This window comes from Eriocheir sinensis, chromosome 15, assembly GCF_024679095.1.
Source record: "Eriocheir sinensis breed Jianghai 21 chromosome 15, ASM2467909v1, whole genome shotgun sequence".
NCBI classification, from domain to species: Eukaryota; Metazoa; Arthropoda; class Malacostraca; order Decapoda; family Varunidae; genus Eriocheir; species Eriocheir sinensis.
The window spans coordinates 22,114,726-22,131,138 of NC_066523.1; the positions used below are offsets into that span (position 1 = coordinate 22,114,726).

A 16,413-nucleotide genomic window follows, 5' to 3' on the forward strand; every position below is an offset into this window, starting at 1 on the left:
GAGCAAAGTTTTAGGTTTGTTTGTGAAAATAATGAAAGTCAAAGCTGCCGGTGAACATTGAAATCTCCTAAGAGATTTCAGCGAAAGGAGAGTGAGTCAAGGCGCGCCTTACTTTGTAATATAAATGGTCAAAGGTGAGATTTAGAGGAACGATGGTGTTCCACAGTGTGGAATTTAGAGCGAAGGCCGCGTAGTTTACTGGTGATGAATAAAAAGTTGGGAGAGCTATCAGGGCACCTTCTATACTCTCATCAAAAATAGAGTCCGATCTGGGGACATTTATGGTCTCCTCCAGACATGGGGCCTCCGAGGCTTGGTTATAATTAGCCACAATAAATTTTGATAAATTTTAAGGAAATGGTGTGTATTGCGGGTGTGTTGTTTGGAGTGGAAAGTAGGAAGCTTTGTCTTTAGAGAGCAGGCTCAACTACTCTCTGGCGTTTAGGAGCAATAGAGAAACGGTAAGTGAGGGCTCGAGAGAGTCTGAAAACCCTGTGGAATGATTACTGCTTCCAGGAAAGAGACCCTCAGTGTGCGACTAGCGCATGACTGAGGTGATTGTCTCTGGAATGGAGGCACACATTCCACTTTTTTTCCCTATTCCTCATGCTTAAAAGCCTTGGTTTAATCACGCTTGTTCTCGTGCTATCAAAGATAGAAAGGCAGCTCACAAATGGTACCAGATCCTTCGCTTTCCTGCTGATCATGATCTTTACATTTTATTATTAAAAAACTGGCCAGTCAAAGCCAAAAAAAGGAAAAATAAAATTACTTTTTTCAAAAAAACATTCACACGAGACTTAAATGTAGAAAGGTGTGGAGAAAGGAAAATCTCATGGGGTAGCTGATTCCATAAATTTGTCAACGAAGGAAGAAAACATCTTGAGAATTGTGTCGTACAAAAAATCATATGATTAAAAGCAAGATCGTTTTGACTAAGAGCAAACCTCGTGACCCGGGCAGGAGTAAAATATTATTTTTTGCCGATTATTTTTTTAAAACTTCAAATATAATGCCGGAATCATGCCACATCTATTCTTCAACTCACCAAAAACACCTTTATCAGTAGAAAATGTCACAGCATTGCTTTTCCTAATTTTTCCAGAGACTTCTGGCACCTAGACAAAAATATCTCCTCCAATCTCACTTCTTCATCTTTCCCTCCTCTCTTTAATCCTGACGGCAGCACCGCTGTCACATCTATCTCTAAGGCTGAACTCTTCGTTCAAACTTTCTCTAAAACTTCACTCTGGACGATACTGGGCATCTTCCTCCTACTCCCCTCTGACTCCACTATGCCTGTTTTTAAGATTCTTAAAATGACATTTGCGATGTCCTCCCTGGCCTCAATCCTCAGAAGGCTTATGGGCCTGATGAAGTACCTCCTATTGTCCTTAAAACCTGTGTTTCAGTGCTGTCCCCCTTCCTGGTGAAATTCTTTCGTCTCAGTCTTTCAACATCTACCTTTCTTTCCTGCTGGAAGTAAGCCTACATACAGCCTGTGCCTAAGAAGAGTGACCGTTTCATTCCCTCAAACTACCGTCCTATAGCTTTACTTTCTTGTCTTTCTAAAGCTTTTGAATCAATCCTCAACCGGAAGATTTATAAGCATCTATCCACTTTTATTCACCTTCTATCTTATCGCCAGTATGGATTCTGCAAGGGGCGTGATCTTCTAGCCTCCCTAACTGATTCTTGGTCATTCTCTCTTAGCCGTTTCGATGAAACTTTCTCAGTTGCCTTAGACATATCGAAAGCATTCGATAGAGTCTGGCACAAATCTTTGCTTTCTGAATTACCCTCCTATGAGTTCTATCTCTTTCTGTATCTTTATCTCCAGTTTCCTTTACGGCTTTCTGCTATGACAGAAGTGCACTGTTCTTCCCCTAAATCTATCAACAGTGATGTTCCACAGGGCGTTGTCCAATCTCCCAATCTCTTTCTGATATTCAACGATGATCCACTCGTTCGCCAATGACTCTACTCTGCATTATTCAACTCCTTTAAACAGAGGACTATCCCAACAGGAATTACAAGACTCCAGACTGGAGGCTGCAGAACGCTTAACCTCAGACCTTGCTATCATTTCTAGTTGAGGTAGGAGGAATCTTGTGCCCTTCAACGCTCAAAAATAATTCGATTTCTATATCTATCGCCTCGACAGAAACCTCCAAACACCTATCCCCTTTTCTTCGATAACACTCAGCTGTTACCTTCTTCTACACTAAACATCCTCGGTTTATCCTTAACTCAAAATCTTAACTGGAAACTTCACATCTTTTCTGTCACCATATCAGCTTCCTCGAGGATGGGCGTTCTGTATCGTCTCTGCCAATTCTTTTCCCCCACACAGTTGCTATCCATACGCATGGGCCTTGCCCGCCCTCGGATGGAGTATGCATCTCACGTGTAGGGGTGCTCCACACACAGATCTCTCTTGGACAGAGTAGAGTCTTGAGCTCTTCGTCTCATCAACTCCTCTTCTCTTATTGGCTCTTCTACTTCTTAAATTCCGCCGCCATGTTTCGCCGCAAACTTCTATCGATATTATCACGCTGACTGCTCTTCTGATCTTGACAACTGTGTGCCTCCCCTCCCCCCACCCCGCGGACCCGCTGCACACGACTTTCTACTCAAGCTCATCCTTATACTGTCCTGTAACGGGCGCTACTTCAGGTAGTCTACTTTCTTGGTTCAGGGAAGGAAGAATGACACACTGTGGTAGACTGACAGCAATTGATTTATTAGTGAGATAGGTCAACAGCTATTTACAAGGCACTAAAGGATCAAGCACAGTTCGACAGCCAATCAGTTACCAGCTTGACTGCCACTACGTGCCTCGTCAGTATTGACTGTCGACCGTCTTAGATCTGCTGGCGCTTAGACTCTCGTCCCGCGCCTCGTAACTGGGTTTGTGGCGAAGGCCGCCACAATACTCACTTCTCAGCGAAAACGTCCCGTTGCGCGTGAAAGGGGACGGCCCGCCCTGGAGAGTCGTTCAGGAGGGTGGGCGTCGTCTCGAAGGTATGCTGGCTTGAGTCGGTCGATGGAGACCTAGTCGTCGCTGGCCTATATACGAAGTAGGAAAGCTTTCTTCTTTCTTGGGATGACTTCGTAGGGGCCAGAGGAGGGGGGATGCGGGGGGGTCAGTAGGGGCGTCGGTGCGTAGAAAGACATGCTTTGATGAATGTAGATCTCGGGGGACGTGTCGGTGATCTGGCGTCTTGTATGTTTGGTTGCACGGGGCAAATTTCCCGACGATGCTACTGAGGCGGTTGATGTCGTTGCTCGTAAGGGCGTAGGGAAAAATTAACCGGGTACAACAAGGGGAGACGTCGAGGCCCTCCTTTGGGATAGTACGAAGGCCGAGGAGGACCCAGGGTAGCTGTGAGAACCCTGTTGAGTTGTTGTATCGTGAGGGTCCTGTGAAATGCTCCACCATGCCGTTAGCTTCCAGGTTGTAGGCTGTAGTGTGGTGGACTGCTGTGCCCAACAGCTGTCCCACTGACGTCCATAACTGCGACGTGAAGGCGGTGCCGCGGTCGGACGTGATGTGCTCTGGAATGCCGAATCTGATGATCCATCCGGAGAGCAGGGCCGCGGTGCAGGAGGCTGAAGTGGCGTCGGGCATTGGACCGGCTTCAGGCAATCTGGTAGAGCGGTCTATGATGGAGAAAAGATAATGGTGTCCTGCTGACTCAGGAATGGGACCCACTATGTCCACGTGGATGTGGGTGAACCGTCTCTGAGGTTGGTGAAAGGATCCGGGGCCCGTCTCGGTGTGTCGGCGGACTTTGGATTTCTGGCAGGAGGAGCAGGACCGAAACCAGTTCCCCGCGTCGAGGGAGATGCCGTGCCACACGAACTTTTGCGTTAGTAGTCGTCTTGTTGCTCGTCGTGAAGGATGTGACAGGTCGTGGACGAGGTCGAAAACGTGATGGCGAAGGGATGCTGGTATCCATGAGCGTGGTCGCCCGGTGCTGACGTCGCAAAGGATGGTGGTGCCGGAATCGCTCAGGGGAACGTCCTTCCACTGTAGGGCTCTGAGTGATGTTCTCGCTGCTGTCGTTCGGAGTCCCGTTGCTGTTCCTTGGCGAGGAGGTTGTAGTCGAATCCCAGTTGAATTGCGTCTATCTCGACTCTGGAGAGGGCGTCGGCTACGGGGTTCTTCCTGCCTGGCAGATGTCTGAAGGTGCAGTTAAACTCGGAGATGGCTGAGAGGTGCTGGCGCTGTCGTGGGGACAAGGCGTCCGTCTGTCTAGTAAAGGCGTGAACCAAGGGCATGTGGTCGGTCTGGATGGTGAAGGTTGCACCCTCCAGGAAGTGGCGGAAATGGCGGACGGCTTGGTGGACGGCGAGAAGTTCTCTGTCGAAGGCGGAGTAGTTCCTTTCAGCCTTAAGGAGTTTGCGGCTGAAGAAACTCAAAGGACGTGGCTGTCTGTGGGTGATTTGTTCCAAAACAGCGCCATTGGCGATGTTGCTGGCGTCCGTGGTGACGATGAGAGGCTTCCCGGGAATTGGAAAAGCAAGGAGGGCTGTCGCGGCGAGGCCGTCTTTTGCTTTCTGGAAAGCATCTGCTTGAGAGGGGCCCCACATCAGGTCCTTGGGTTTGCCTGCTAGCACTGCGTAGAGTGGCGCCGTGGTGGAACTGATCATGGGCAGGAAGCGGTGGTAATAGTTGACCATTCCCACGAATTCCTGGAGGGCCTTGACTGTGGTGGGCGTCGGAAATCCTTGGATTGTGGTAATCTTGTCTGGTAGGGGTGAAACACCTGCGGGAGAGAGATGGTGCCCAAAGCTGTCCACCGCTCTGGTGTCGAATACACACTTGTCGAAGCGAACCACCAGGCCGTTCTGCTGAAGGCGCCCCAGTACTTCAGAGAGATGTCATAGGTCTTCTTCCTTTGATGATGAAAATGTGAGGATGTGGAGGTGGTGGTAAGGGAGGCTGCGTCCACCAGCTGACGTTTGGCGATGTCCTCGAGGAGCTGGTAGTGGGATAGAAAATCTGCCCCAAGTAGGGGAAAGGTGACGTCTGCCACTATGAAACACCATCTGAATGTGCGGCCACCGATGTTGATATCGAGGTACTGACGGCCGTACGTTGGAACAGGTGTGCTGTTGGCCGCGGCGAGTTGGACGTTGGATGCTGGTTGATGGGGCTTCTTCCATCGTGCAGCTGGCAGGAGGGAACGGGCAGTGCCAGTGACGACCAGGAAACGCAACCCCGTAGCAGGATCGGAGAAGAAGAAGGCGTTAACACCGGTGGGGGCTGCCGAGATGCACGGCTGCCGCCCTACCCGTTTTTTGGCCACGAGCATCCTGGCTGGCAGGTTCTTGCCTTGGGGCCAAATTTGGCGTGGTAGTAGCAGAGCTCCTCCGTGAACTTCTTGGTCCCTTGCTGGTTTGATCGTAACCGCGGGGCGTGGTACTGTTGCGCCGGTGCTTGTCGGGTTCTCTGTGGTACGCGGTGTGCTGCTGCGATGTCGACCTCGTCATCCTGGAATGATGGTGGGGTGTCGGAAGGCACGGCGTAGATGCGGCGGGTTGAAGCCGTGAGTGCGTCGACTAGGCGGTCTGCTTGTTGTTGCAGGTCATCCTCGTCGATTTCCTCCGCGTTGGGAATGGCAGCGCGGATGGATTCGGGGAGGCGGAGGAGCCACAGTGCCCGAAGCAGGTCTAGATGTCGAGACGTCCCGTCGGTGGCTGGAAGGAGCCTTGCCAGGGCCCTCATCTCGACGAGGGCGTCGCCAAGTGGTTGTTGTGAGAGCTGGAGGAGCTGTGACACTCGCGCTGCTGGGGAAGGCGTAAAACGCTGAAGTAGGTAGGTTTTTAGGGCGTTGTATTCGACGGCGGCGTCGCCCTTTTTTTCCTTTTTTTTTTACGTCTTGGCCTATTGCGCCGGTAGGCTTCTTCCCGGTGGATCCTGATGGTCGGTCCAAGGCTTCTTCCCGGTGGATCCTGATGGTCGGTCCAAGGCTTCTTCCCGGTGGGTCCTGATGGTCGGCCCAGCCCGTTCAGGCGCAGGCTTACAACCATTCCGAGATGCGTGGAAAAAGTCCGTCTCGGAGAGCTGCTAAGACGTGGTCTGCCTGTGAGGTTGGATTGCTCGCTCTTTCTGAGGCGAAATTGCACCTCTGCTCGCCGGAGTCGGTGTGTGCGTCGATCGTAGAGAAGGTCGGTAGCTTGACCTGTGCGGTTGTGGCTGGGTGGGGGTCTGCGGGAGAGGTGGAGGGAGAGTTGATGGAGGGCGTGGCCATTGTGTCGAGAGGCAAGGGAGCAGCTTGCGTCACTCCGGGTGTCACCAGTGTAACGGGTTCTACTTCAGGCAGTTTACTTTCTTAGTTCAGTGAAGGAAGAATGACACACTGCGGTGGTCTGACAGCAACTTATTTATTAGTAGGTAGGTAGGTAAGATTTATCCCCTCAGCAGGAGAAACGGGCCTTTGTCACGGGCCACGTCGCTGTGGTGGCAGGTAGAACCCGCCGGCTGGCGTGCCGGCGGGGCACTCGCCGGCTGACGTGCCAGACGGGGAAACGGGTGCACATGGCAGCCCGTAGCTGAGCCAAGCGAGCAACTCAGCAGTCTATAGGTGGCCCAGAGGCAGGGAGAGTTGCTCGCTCGACGAGTGCTGGCGTTCCACTGTATTTTTTTTTTTTTTTTTTTTTAGAGAGAGGGGGTGAAGTAAAGAAGAGGGTATGGAGAAGGTTAAGGGGTGAAGAGAGAGAAATACAGGAGGAGGTAGAAAGATGGTTGGCGTCCACCTGACAAAGACGTTTTATTTTTAGTTAATAGTTACAAAGTTTGTTAATTTTATAAAGTTCATGGTATTATTTGACAATTTATATATCTTGTTGTTATTTATTTGGAGTGTTTTTACATATTGTTTGTGTTGCGTGAAGTTTAGGTGTTGTGTTGTTTGGTAGTTAGCTAGCTAAGCGTCGAAGGGGAGGGATGTGGGGAGTGGGACTTTCAGTGAAAGAGTGGGGCAGGGACGGTAGTGAGTGCAGTGAGGCTGCTGGGGAAGGATTGGTTGTAGCGGCGAATGTTGTGGGCGTTGTCTGTGATGGTGGTGAGGTGGGGTACGTGTAGTGACTCGAGGCGGAGCCAGACCTTGACTGCTCGGTGGTGGAGTCTTATGTTAAGGGGGAGGGTTTTGTGGCAGTGTGGATGTCTTAGTGAGAGATACAGCTATTTATAGGGCGCTACAGGATCAAGCACAGTTCGACAGCCAATCAGCTACCAGCGTGGCTGCCACTAAGCGCCTCGTGAGTATTGGCTGTCGGCTGTCTTGGATCTAGTGCTTACACTCCTGTCCCGCGCCTCGTGACTGGGTTTGTGGCGAAGGCCGCCACGGTCCAAACCACGTATGCAAGAGTTAACCAGCATCTTCACTCTTTCATTCCTCACGCTGGTAAACTCTGGAACAATCTTCCTTCATCTGTATTTCCTCCTGCTTACAACTTGAACTCTTCCAAGAGGAGAGTATCGGAACACCTCTCATTCCGAAATTGATCTCTCTTTTGGCACTCCTCTTGACTCTTTTTTTTTATAGGAGCAGTGATTGGCGGGCCTTTTTTTTTTCACTATTGTTTCTTTTCTTCTTTTTTTTTTTTTTTGCCCTTGAGCTGTTTCGTTGTAATAAAAAAATAGCACCCGCCTCACCTTTTGTTTATACCTCCCTGGGAGTGTTTTTCCCCCTTTGCCTGTATGGCAAGAAGAGTTGTCTAATGATAAAACTTCTGAGACGTTCACCCTCTTATATTGCAGTTAATGATATGTTGATCAATATCTAAAGGAAACAAAGTCCTACCTGAGTCTCTACCTTGGGGTGAGTTATATCAGGCTCAGTATATGGGTCCCTGAAATGGATGATAGTCTTGGGTGCCGCGGACTGTAAAAAAAATCAAAAGAGTTATAGTGTTGTGCGTATTGTTTTCATAGTTATACCTTAATATGAGCAGCAAGAACGTTATTGTGTTCGTCACCTGAAGAGTAATCCCGTCAGCGAGGAAGCCAATCAGGTAGATGGACACTACGCCTTCGATGGCAAAGCAGATAAACGTATACCAGTAGAACTTTCCCTCTTTGTCTTCCAGCAAGTAAAAACTGACCAACACTAACGCAAATACTCTATTCAGAGTCCAGATTATCAGTGGAATGGAAATAACGTCAGCCAGCTTCATGTTGAGGCAGCGAAGATGGATGTAGCTGGCACGGAGGCTCCGAAGTTCCTGGTAGCAGAACCTTTCATGAAGCACTGAACTAGTGTCTTGCCACGCCAATACTTGCTTTAGAATCTCGTTGGTGTCTGCTAGAGATACGTAGAGCAGGTGGCCGGCCATCACCTGCAGAGCCACTGGAAAAGTGTGGAGCGAAGACAGCGAGAGTAACGAATACCACACGGAAGCTGTGTAGAAAACATTTTCGGCTGGCATTTCAAGAATGGTGTTATCCCATGTGTATCGAAACCACAGCCATGCAATATAGTCAGTACAAACAAATAAAAACCACATAACTGTAGGCATCAGCCATCTCGCATCCAACACACTAGGTGGAGATATTTCTCTGATTGCATCGAGGAGATTAGTGAAGTAGGAACACGTCACCCAAAAGATAGGCAGCAAGGCGAAGGAACCCAACGTCCACACGATGTAAAATGACACGTTGCTGAAGAAGACACTGCCAGAAAGTCTCTCCTGCATCAGTTCCACAGATTTCACTGCAACAATATTGAACCAGTTATAGGAATATTAAAATCCATCAACACATACTCCTATACACACACACACACACACACACACACACACACACACACACACACACACACACACACAGAGCACCTGATGACACAGTGGCAAACTACTCCCACCGTTCCCGTTGTGCAGTGTGTCATTTTAAAAGATCATAGTTCACACCATGAAGAGTCAAGGTTTGAGCGTTCCTCGGGTTGAGTTGTTTTTCGCTGGCAAGGGTTTCTGTCCTCCTTCGAGCAAGAGTGATATGAATGTGTGATGTTGCCCAAGATTTGTTCATAGATTAGTTAACAAGTTACACATCTCTCTCCAAGAGGGCGCTGACTGGCATTCAAGAGTCTAGCTGCTAGCAAATCATACCGTAAACGAATTACACACACACACACACACACACACACACACACACACACACACACACACACACTCTCTCTCTCTCTCTCTCTCTCTCTCTCTCTCTCTCTCTCACACACACAAACACATTATTATACATTATTATGCTTACCTAGATATAAACAGAGGAAGGTGGCGTTGAGGGCTAGTGCGAGTACAGCTGCAGCGAGAGCAAGCACTGTCTTGAGCCAGTGCCAGCGAACTCCGCGGCCACCACAGGGCAAAAGCCCCAACAGCAACGCCACCCATTCCATCAAGCACACGACCGCACGTGTCCTCTCCCCCTGCCGCATCTGATCACCGCCCCAAGCCATCTTGCGAGATCGCCTGATGGTTGATGTATCATAAAGAAATTAACTTGAATCTTTGCAGTCCTTTAACTTATAATAACACCATCAATAAACAAAACCAAACCTTGTGCCAGTAGATTAAAAGGGAATGCCTCGCTAAAAAAAAACATATACAGATCAAGTTACTGTTCCTTTATCTTCATTTTTTTAGGTACTTCCAGCTAACCTGATGTGAATTTACGGAACTATGCACCCTAACGTTCGGATTATAGCTGATTACATAATATTATTATTAGTCTGATACATCACATTGAAAGACAGTCTAATTAAGCTACAAGCCGAAGCTTCAGAAGTAATACTAAAGAGAATTTGTAGCCATGCACATACATATTCACCAAGTATATATATATATATATATATATATATATATATATATATATATATATATATATATATATATATATATATATATATATATATATATATATATACAGGGGAGGCGGTGGCTGAGTGGTTAGCGTGACGGCCCTGCGTTCAGGAGCCCCAGGGAGGACGCGGGTTCGAGTCCTGGTCGCCGCACAGCTGACGTTTTTCAGTCACCACCAAATGGCCTAAGACTACCCACATGCTGCCCTGAAGACCACCCATCAACCCGGGCTCTAGATAACCTCTCCAAAGAGAGGCTCAAAGATGAGTTCCGGAGGGCAGCATGAGCCAACATAAGATGGCGCCACTATAAACACTCGCCTGCGCCAGAACGGGCGCAGGCGATCCAGAGTGATCGTTTCTTCCTTTCCACACGACAAGGAGGTGTCCTCCAAGTGGCTGCGTCCCACCAACGAAGCAACAAATAAATTAAGTAGCTACATGATTGTCATGATTTCATCATTTAAAGAAATAGCCCGTAGAAAATTCCGTGGAAATCCCCGCCATTTTTATTTAGAAGGTGGGAAATAAGTCCTTAGAAGGCGGGAAATTTCCACCTACCCAGACCTAGACCAGGCGGGAGCAGGAGCTTATTCAAATCTTATCGCCTATTGCTGCCAATGCGGAAATATTCGTGGGATGCATGACCCACTATTACTTAGTGCATGGTGTTAGGTTATTAATAAATAATAACCCATAGCCGTTAGGGCGCTAATTTAAATGTTATGCAGATCAAGAGATGTCAGTTGCGGCAAGTGCTGGCATCTTACCCGCCGGGCGAGCGCAGGGCGAGCGGGGTCGCGACCTTGCCTCGCTGCCTCACCCAGTCTTCCTCCGAGTGACCCAACCGTGACCAGACGTCCCTTCGCTGCCTCCCGCACCTCCACGTGTCTTCATCGTGGTAGGTCTTCCTACCTCCTGCAGGCATCCACAAGTCTAGGAAATGTGTGCTTCAGGCAAGGAAAGCCCTGGGAGGCTACGAGAAGGCGGCGTGTTGCTGAGAGGTTACACGAGGACTGAAGGAGGAACAACGTGGGCGAGTACCACGTGGCAAATCGAGGCGGCTACAGGAGCGCCCATCTACAGCCAAGTACAGTTCGTGTCTAGGGTAGTTTAAGCCATTTAGCTAGGTAGCTGTGCGCTTGGATTAATTTAATTATTCCTTATTTCCACCGAGTTTTCCTTGTTGTTTTAAATAAACTTAAGAGCAGGTTCATCTGGTCTTTGCTTACCCTATATAGTGTGATTGGTCAAAAATAAGTGACTTAAAGGGGGCTGTGAGTCTGAGAACTCAATTTTCAGATAGTTTATTTTATATATTCATTGCTGAGAATTCGTTGAGGTCTTCAGAAGTCCAAATCTTTTTCATGAACCCCATAATGATATGTTCAGCATTGTGAGATAAGTATAGTTAGTACAGTCAGTAGGTATAAAATCCATTACGGGTGTATTAAATAAAGGAAGATGAGGATTTGTCAGGCATTACAAGAGCCAATAATAAAGTTCATAAAATAGCTTGTGTTACACATGTATTATATATGAATATGAATATTCATTGATGTGAATATATGAATATGATGCGTTATGAGAGGAATGTGACTGTGATATGATTGTGTATATGGTATGACTAATTACTGATGAATATAGTATGAACATGATGTGATTCTTTAGATATGCTATGCATAATAATTATATGTGAAAAAAAGAATAACATGATATAATTATATGAATATAAACATTAAACATGGATATGGATATAGATGCAAAAGATATGAATATATGATATGAATAAAATATGCTTATATGAGATGAATGAGAAAAAATATATATATATATATATATATATATATATATATATATATATATATATATATATATATATATATATATATATATATATATATATATATATTACGTCTTCAGTGGGTCTGATTGCGCTGCCAGGCTTCTTCCCAGTGGTCCTGATGGTCGGCCCAAGGCTTCCTCGTGGTGCCTGGTATATATATATATATATATATATATATATATATATATATATATATATATATATATATATATATATATATATATATATATATATATATATATATATATATATATATATATATATATATATATATATATATATATATATATATATATATATATATATATATATATATATATATATATATATATATATATATATATATATATATATATATATATATATATATATTTTTTATTTTTTTTTACGTCGCGGCCTATAGCGCCGGTAGGCATTTTTTCCCGGTGGGGCCTGATGGTCGGCCCAAGGCTTCTTCCCGGTGGGTCCTGATGGTCGGCCCAGCCCGTTCTGGCGCAGGCGAGTGTTTATAGTGGCGCCATCTTGCATTGGCTCATGCTGCCCTCCCGGAGCTCATCTTTAATCCTAGAATCTAGAGTCCGGGTTGATAGGTGGTCTTCTGGGCAGCATGTGGGCAGTTTTAAGCCACTCGGCGGCGGCTGAAAAGTCCCAGCTTGGTGGCACCGGGCGGGGATTGAACTCGCGTCCTCCTGAACGCGGTGATGTTACTCTGTCGATTCAGCCACCGCTATATATATATATATATATATATATATATATATATATATATATATATATATATATATATATATATATTTATATATATATATACCATGTTACAGGGATGTGACAGGCTGTTATGAATATGAATGTGATGTGATTATAATGAGTATATGATATGGCATGGATACGATGAAAGTGATGTGAATATGAATGTGTTAAATTGTGTGAATATGAAATTGAATATTATTCGATATATATGATATCTATATATAAATGATATGATACGAATATTACAACCGGTTTCAATAAACGGCAAAGCCTTGCTTCATGGCAAGGTATACGTATCATTATACTGTGTGTGTGTGTGTGTGTGTGTGTGTGTGTGTGTGTGTGTGTGTGTGTGTGTGTGTGTGTGTGTGTGTGTGTGTGTGTGTGTGTGCATAGCTGGTCGTTATCGCGATAAGTTATCGCGATACTTTATCGCTGATAACAAAATCGGGTTATCGGCCATCCGCTTCTTATTTAAATATATATCGGTATCTTCGTTACTTTTGTAACCAAACTAGCGATAATCGCTATTTTTTTCCGCCTCAGAAAAAAAACGTTGTCTCCTCCCTACTGCGCATGTGTGGCCCGGGCGCCCGGTGTTATATGAAAAAACTTCGGGGTTAGAAATATCTTCGGTGAAGAGATTTCATACTTAGATCATCAACATTAAAACACTAGGTTATTTTCTTATGTTAGACTAAAAAAATCAACATATCAAAGAGAAAAATCATTTAACTTTGCCCCCAAAATGATTATTCACTGCCTCAGATTTGATATTCCATATTCGTTTGTGAGCATGCCATGGTATTGAAGGCACTCGGTGTTGTGTTATTTGGTGTCCCATCGTCAAAAGCTGGCGCTTTTGTTTACAAACACTGGTCTCGTGAACTACGCATGTTCAGACCAGTAAGCGTAGCCCTGTACAGTCTCACAAAGTTTTTAATCACATTAAGAGTAGTTGCTGGAAGGCTGAATCAGACATACAGTACCACCATCATCGCTGTCTCTAGAACGACGCTGAGCATATAAATACAACTCGTACAGAGTGTCGTTCTAGAAACAGCGGGGATGGTGGTAGTGGTACTGTATATCTGATTCAGCCTTCCAGCAACTCTTAATTACGGTTAAAAAGCTTTGTGAGACTGTACAGGTCTACGCATGCTGGTCTGAGCATGCGCAGTTCACGAGAGACTAATGTTTGTAGACGAAAGCGCCAACTTTTGACGGTGGGGACGGCAAATAACACAACACTGGTTCAGGCGTTTGTAGTATTACCGTCCATAGGTACGTGTCAATGTGTGGTTTTCAGGTTTGGAAGTTTTCTAAAATACAGATAATGAAAATTTGAATTCACCTATGTTTTTTTATTTATTTGAAATATCAATATAGTATCGTTTTCGCCTATCGGACTTATCGCTAGCTAGCATCGGAATTGTGGATTAATATCGGTTATCGGTTATCGCCTATATTTGTGTTTCCAGTTAACGAATATCGGTTATCACCGATGAGGTTTTCCATTATCAGTTATTGGTTATCGGGAATAAGGTTTTCTGTTATCGTGCCCAGCTGTGTGTGTGTGTGTGTGTGTGTGTGTGTGTGTGTGTTAGACACGAATTATACTGTACCATAATACTGTGTGTGTGTGTGTGTGTGTGTGTGTGTGTGTGTGTGTGTGTGTGTGTCTTACACACGAATTATACTGTACCATTATGCGGTGTGTGTGTGTGTGTGTGTGTGTGTGTGTGTGTGTGTGTGTGTGTGTCATACACGTGTATATGTATATTCCTTGGCCCATCAAGAAGCTCATATGTCTAGACATTATGTTCTTTAACATTTAAGACTTCGTTGATAAGTTTCAATTGATGTACTTGTATCATTATTACTATTATGCATACTTAATGAATACATTATTTGTTTGCAGTCAGTTATCTTTTCATTATGTATGTTAAAACAAGTAATAATACTAATAAACAAACAAACAACAGAAGGAAAACAGTGATGTTGAGGTTTGACAGCAGCCCAGGCTGACCTGACCGCTATCCCTACCCGACTGACGTCACTGAGAGAGTGAAGAGGCCTCCCGTCTAGATGGCCTTGGCAATAGGCCACGACGTAAAAAAAAATATATATATATATATATATATATATATATAGAGAGAGAGAGAGAGAGAGAGAGAGAGGAGAGAGAGAGAGAGAGAGAGAGAGAGAGAGAGAGAGAGAGAGAGAGAGAGAGAGAGAGAGAGAGAGAGAGAGAGAGAGAGAGAGAGAGAGAGAGAGAGAGAGAGAGAGAGAGATCACAAAAGGTGCCAGAGCCTTTACACTCCTGCTAACCATGATCTTTACATTTCTGCTCGGAATCGTGCTAAATCTATTCTCCGACATACCAAAAACTCCTTCATTAATAGAAAATGCCAAATCATTGCTTTTTCTAATTGTTCCCGGGACTTCTGGCATCTAGCCAAAAACATCTCCTCCAATTTTACTTCTTCATCTTTCCCTCCTCTCCTTAGTCCTGACGGCAGCACCGCCGTCTCATCTATCTCTACGGCTGAACTCTTCTCCCAAACTTTCTGTAAAAACTCCACTCTGGACGATTTTGGGCATATTCCTCATACTCATCCCCCTCTTTATGCGTTATTAAGATTCTTAAGAACGATGTTTTCTATGCCCTCTCTGGCCTCAACTCTCAGAAGGCTTATGGATATGATGGAGTGCCTCCTATTGTTCTTAAAAACTGTGCCTCTGTGGTGACACCTTGCCTGGTCAAACTCTTTCGCCTCTGCCTAAGAAGGGTGACCATTCCAATCCATCAAACTACCGTCCTATAGCTTTACTTTATTGTCTATCTAAAGCTTTTGAATCAATCCTTAACCGGAAGATTCATAAGCATCTATCCACTTCTGACCTTCTATCTGATCGCCAGTATGGGTTCCGCAAGGGGCGTTCTACTGGTAACTGACTCTTGGTCATTCTCTCTTAGCCGTTTCGGTGAAACTTTCTCAGTTGCGCTAGACATATCGAAAGCCTTCGATATAGTCTGGTACAACTCTTTGCTTTCTAAACTGCCCTCTTTCGGATTCTACCCCTCTCTCTGTTCCTTTATCTCCAGTTTCCTTTCCGGCCGTTCCATCTCAGCTGTGGTAGACGGTCACTGTTCTTCCCCTAAACCTATCAACAGTGGTGTTCAACAGGGCTCTGTCCTGTCACCCACTCCCTTCCTGTTATTCATCAATGATCTTCTTTCCATAACAAACTGTCCTATCCACTCATACGCTGACGACTCCACTCTGCATTATTCAACTTCTTTCAAGAGAAGACCCTCTCAACAGGAATTACATGACTCCAGACCTGAGGCTGCAGAACCCTTAACCTCAGACTTTGCTATCATTTCCGATTGGGATAGAAGGAACTCTGTGTCCTTCAGTGCCTAAGAAACCCAGTTTCTCCACCTATCAACTCGACACAATCTTCCAAACACTTATCCCCTATTCTTCAAAAACACTCATCTACCACCGTCTTCAATACTAAACATCCTCGGGCTATCCATAAGGGGGGGTTGTAAAATCTCAAATCCCATGTTAAATTTCTTATGTTTTAAGTGTATCTTCTCCCTTATTTATGGGCTGATTTATTTCATCCAAAAGGCATTTTAATCAGGAAGGATAGGAGATTAAAGGCCACTCTCTTTTGGTTTTACAATAGTAAAAGATTTTTTTCAAAGTTCGATGAAACAATACAAATGTTTTTGACATAAAAATATTTCTCAAAAATCTAAATCAACTTCAAACAATAGTTTCGAGGGTAGCCTTTATTCCTTACACATACTTTCATAAGCTGCAGTGGGAGATACTTGTATAACAAGAAGTGCAAAGGAGGAGATTTTTTTTTTTAAATGCAAAATCATTGTTTTGAGATATCAAGCGATGATGTTTTTTTTTTTTTTACCTATTCCAC

The 16,413-nt window shown here is 45.2% G+C and overlaps 1 protein-coding gene across 1 annotated transcript; it reads right to left on the bottom strand.

Annotated features, from left to right (window-relative positions):
- Positions 1-7,848: 7,848 nt before the first annotated feature.
- LOC126998726 (uncharacterized) lies at positions 7,849-9,467 on the bottom strand. Its single transcript, XM_050860714.1, has 2 exons — positions 9,260-9,467; positions 7,849-8,723 (listed from the first exon to the last, which is right to left on the bottom strand). Exons 1-2 carry the CDS (start codon positions 9,459-9,461, stop codon positions 7,849-7,851), a joined length of 1,077 nt encoding a protein of 358 aa, XP_050716671.1. The 5' UTR covers positions 9,462-9,467.
- Positions 9,468-16,413: the final 6,946 nt, after the last annotated feature.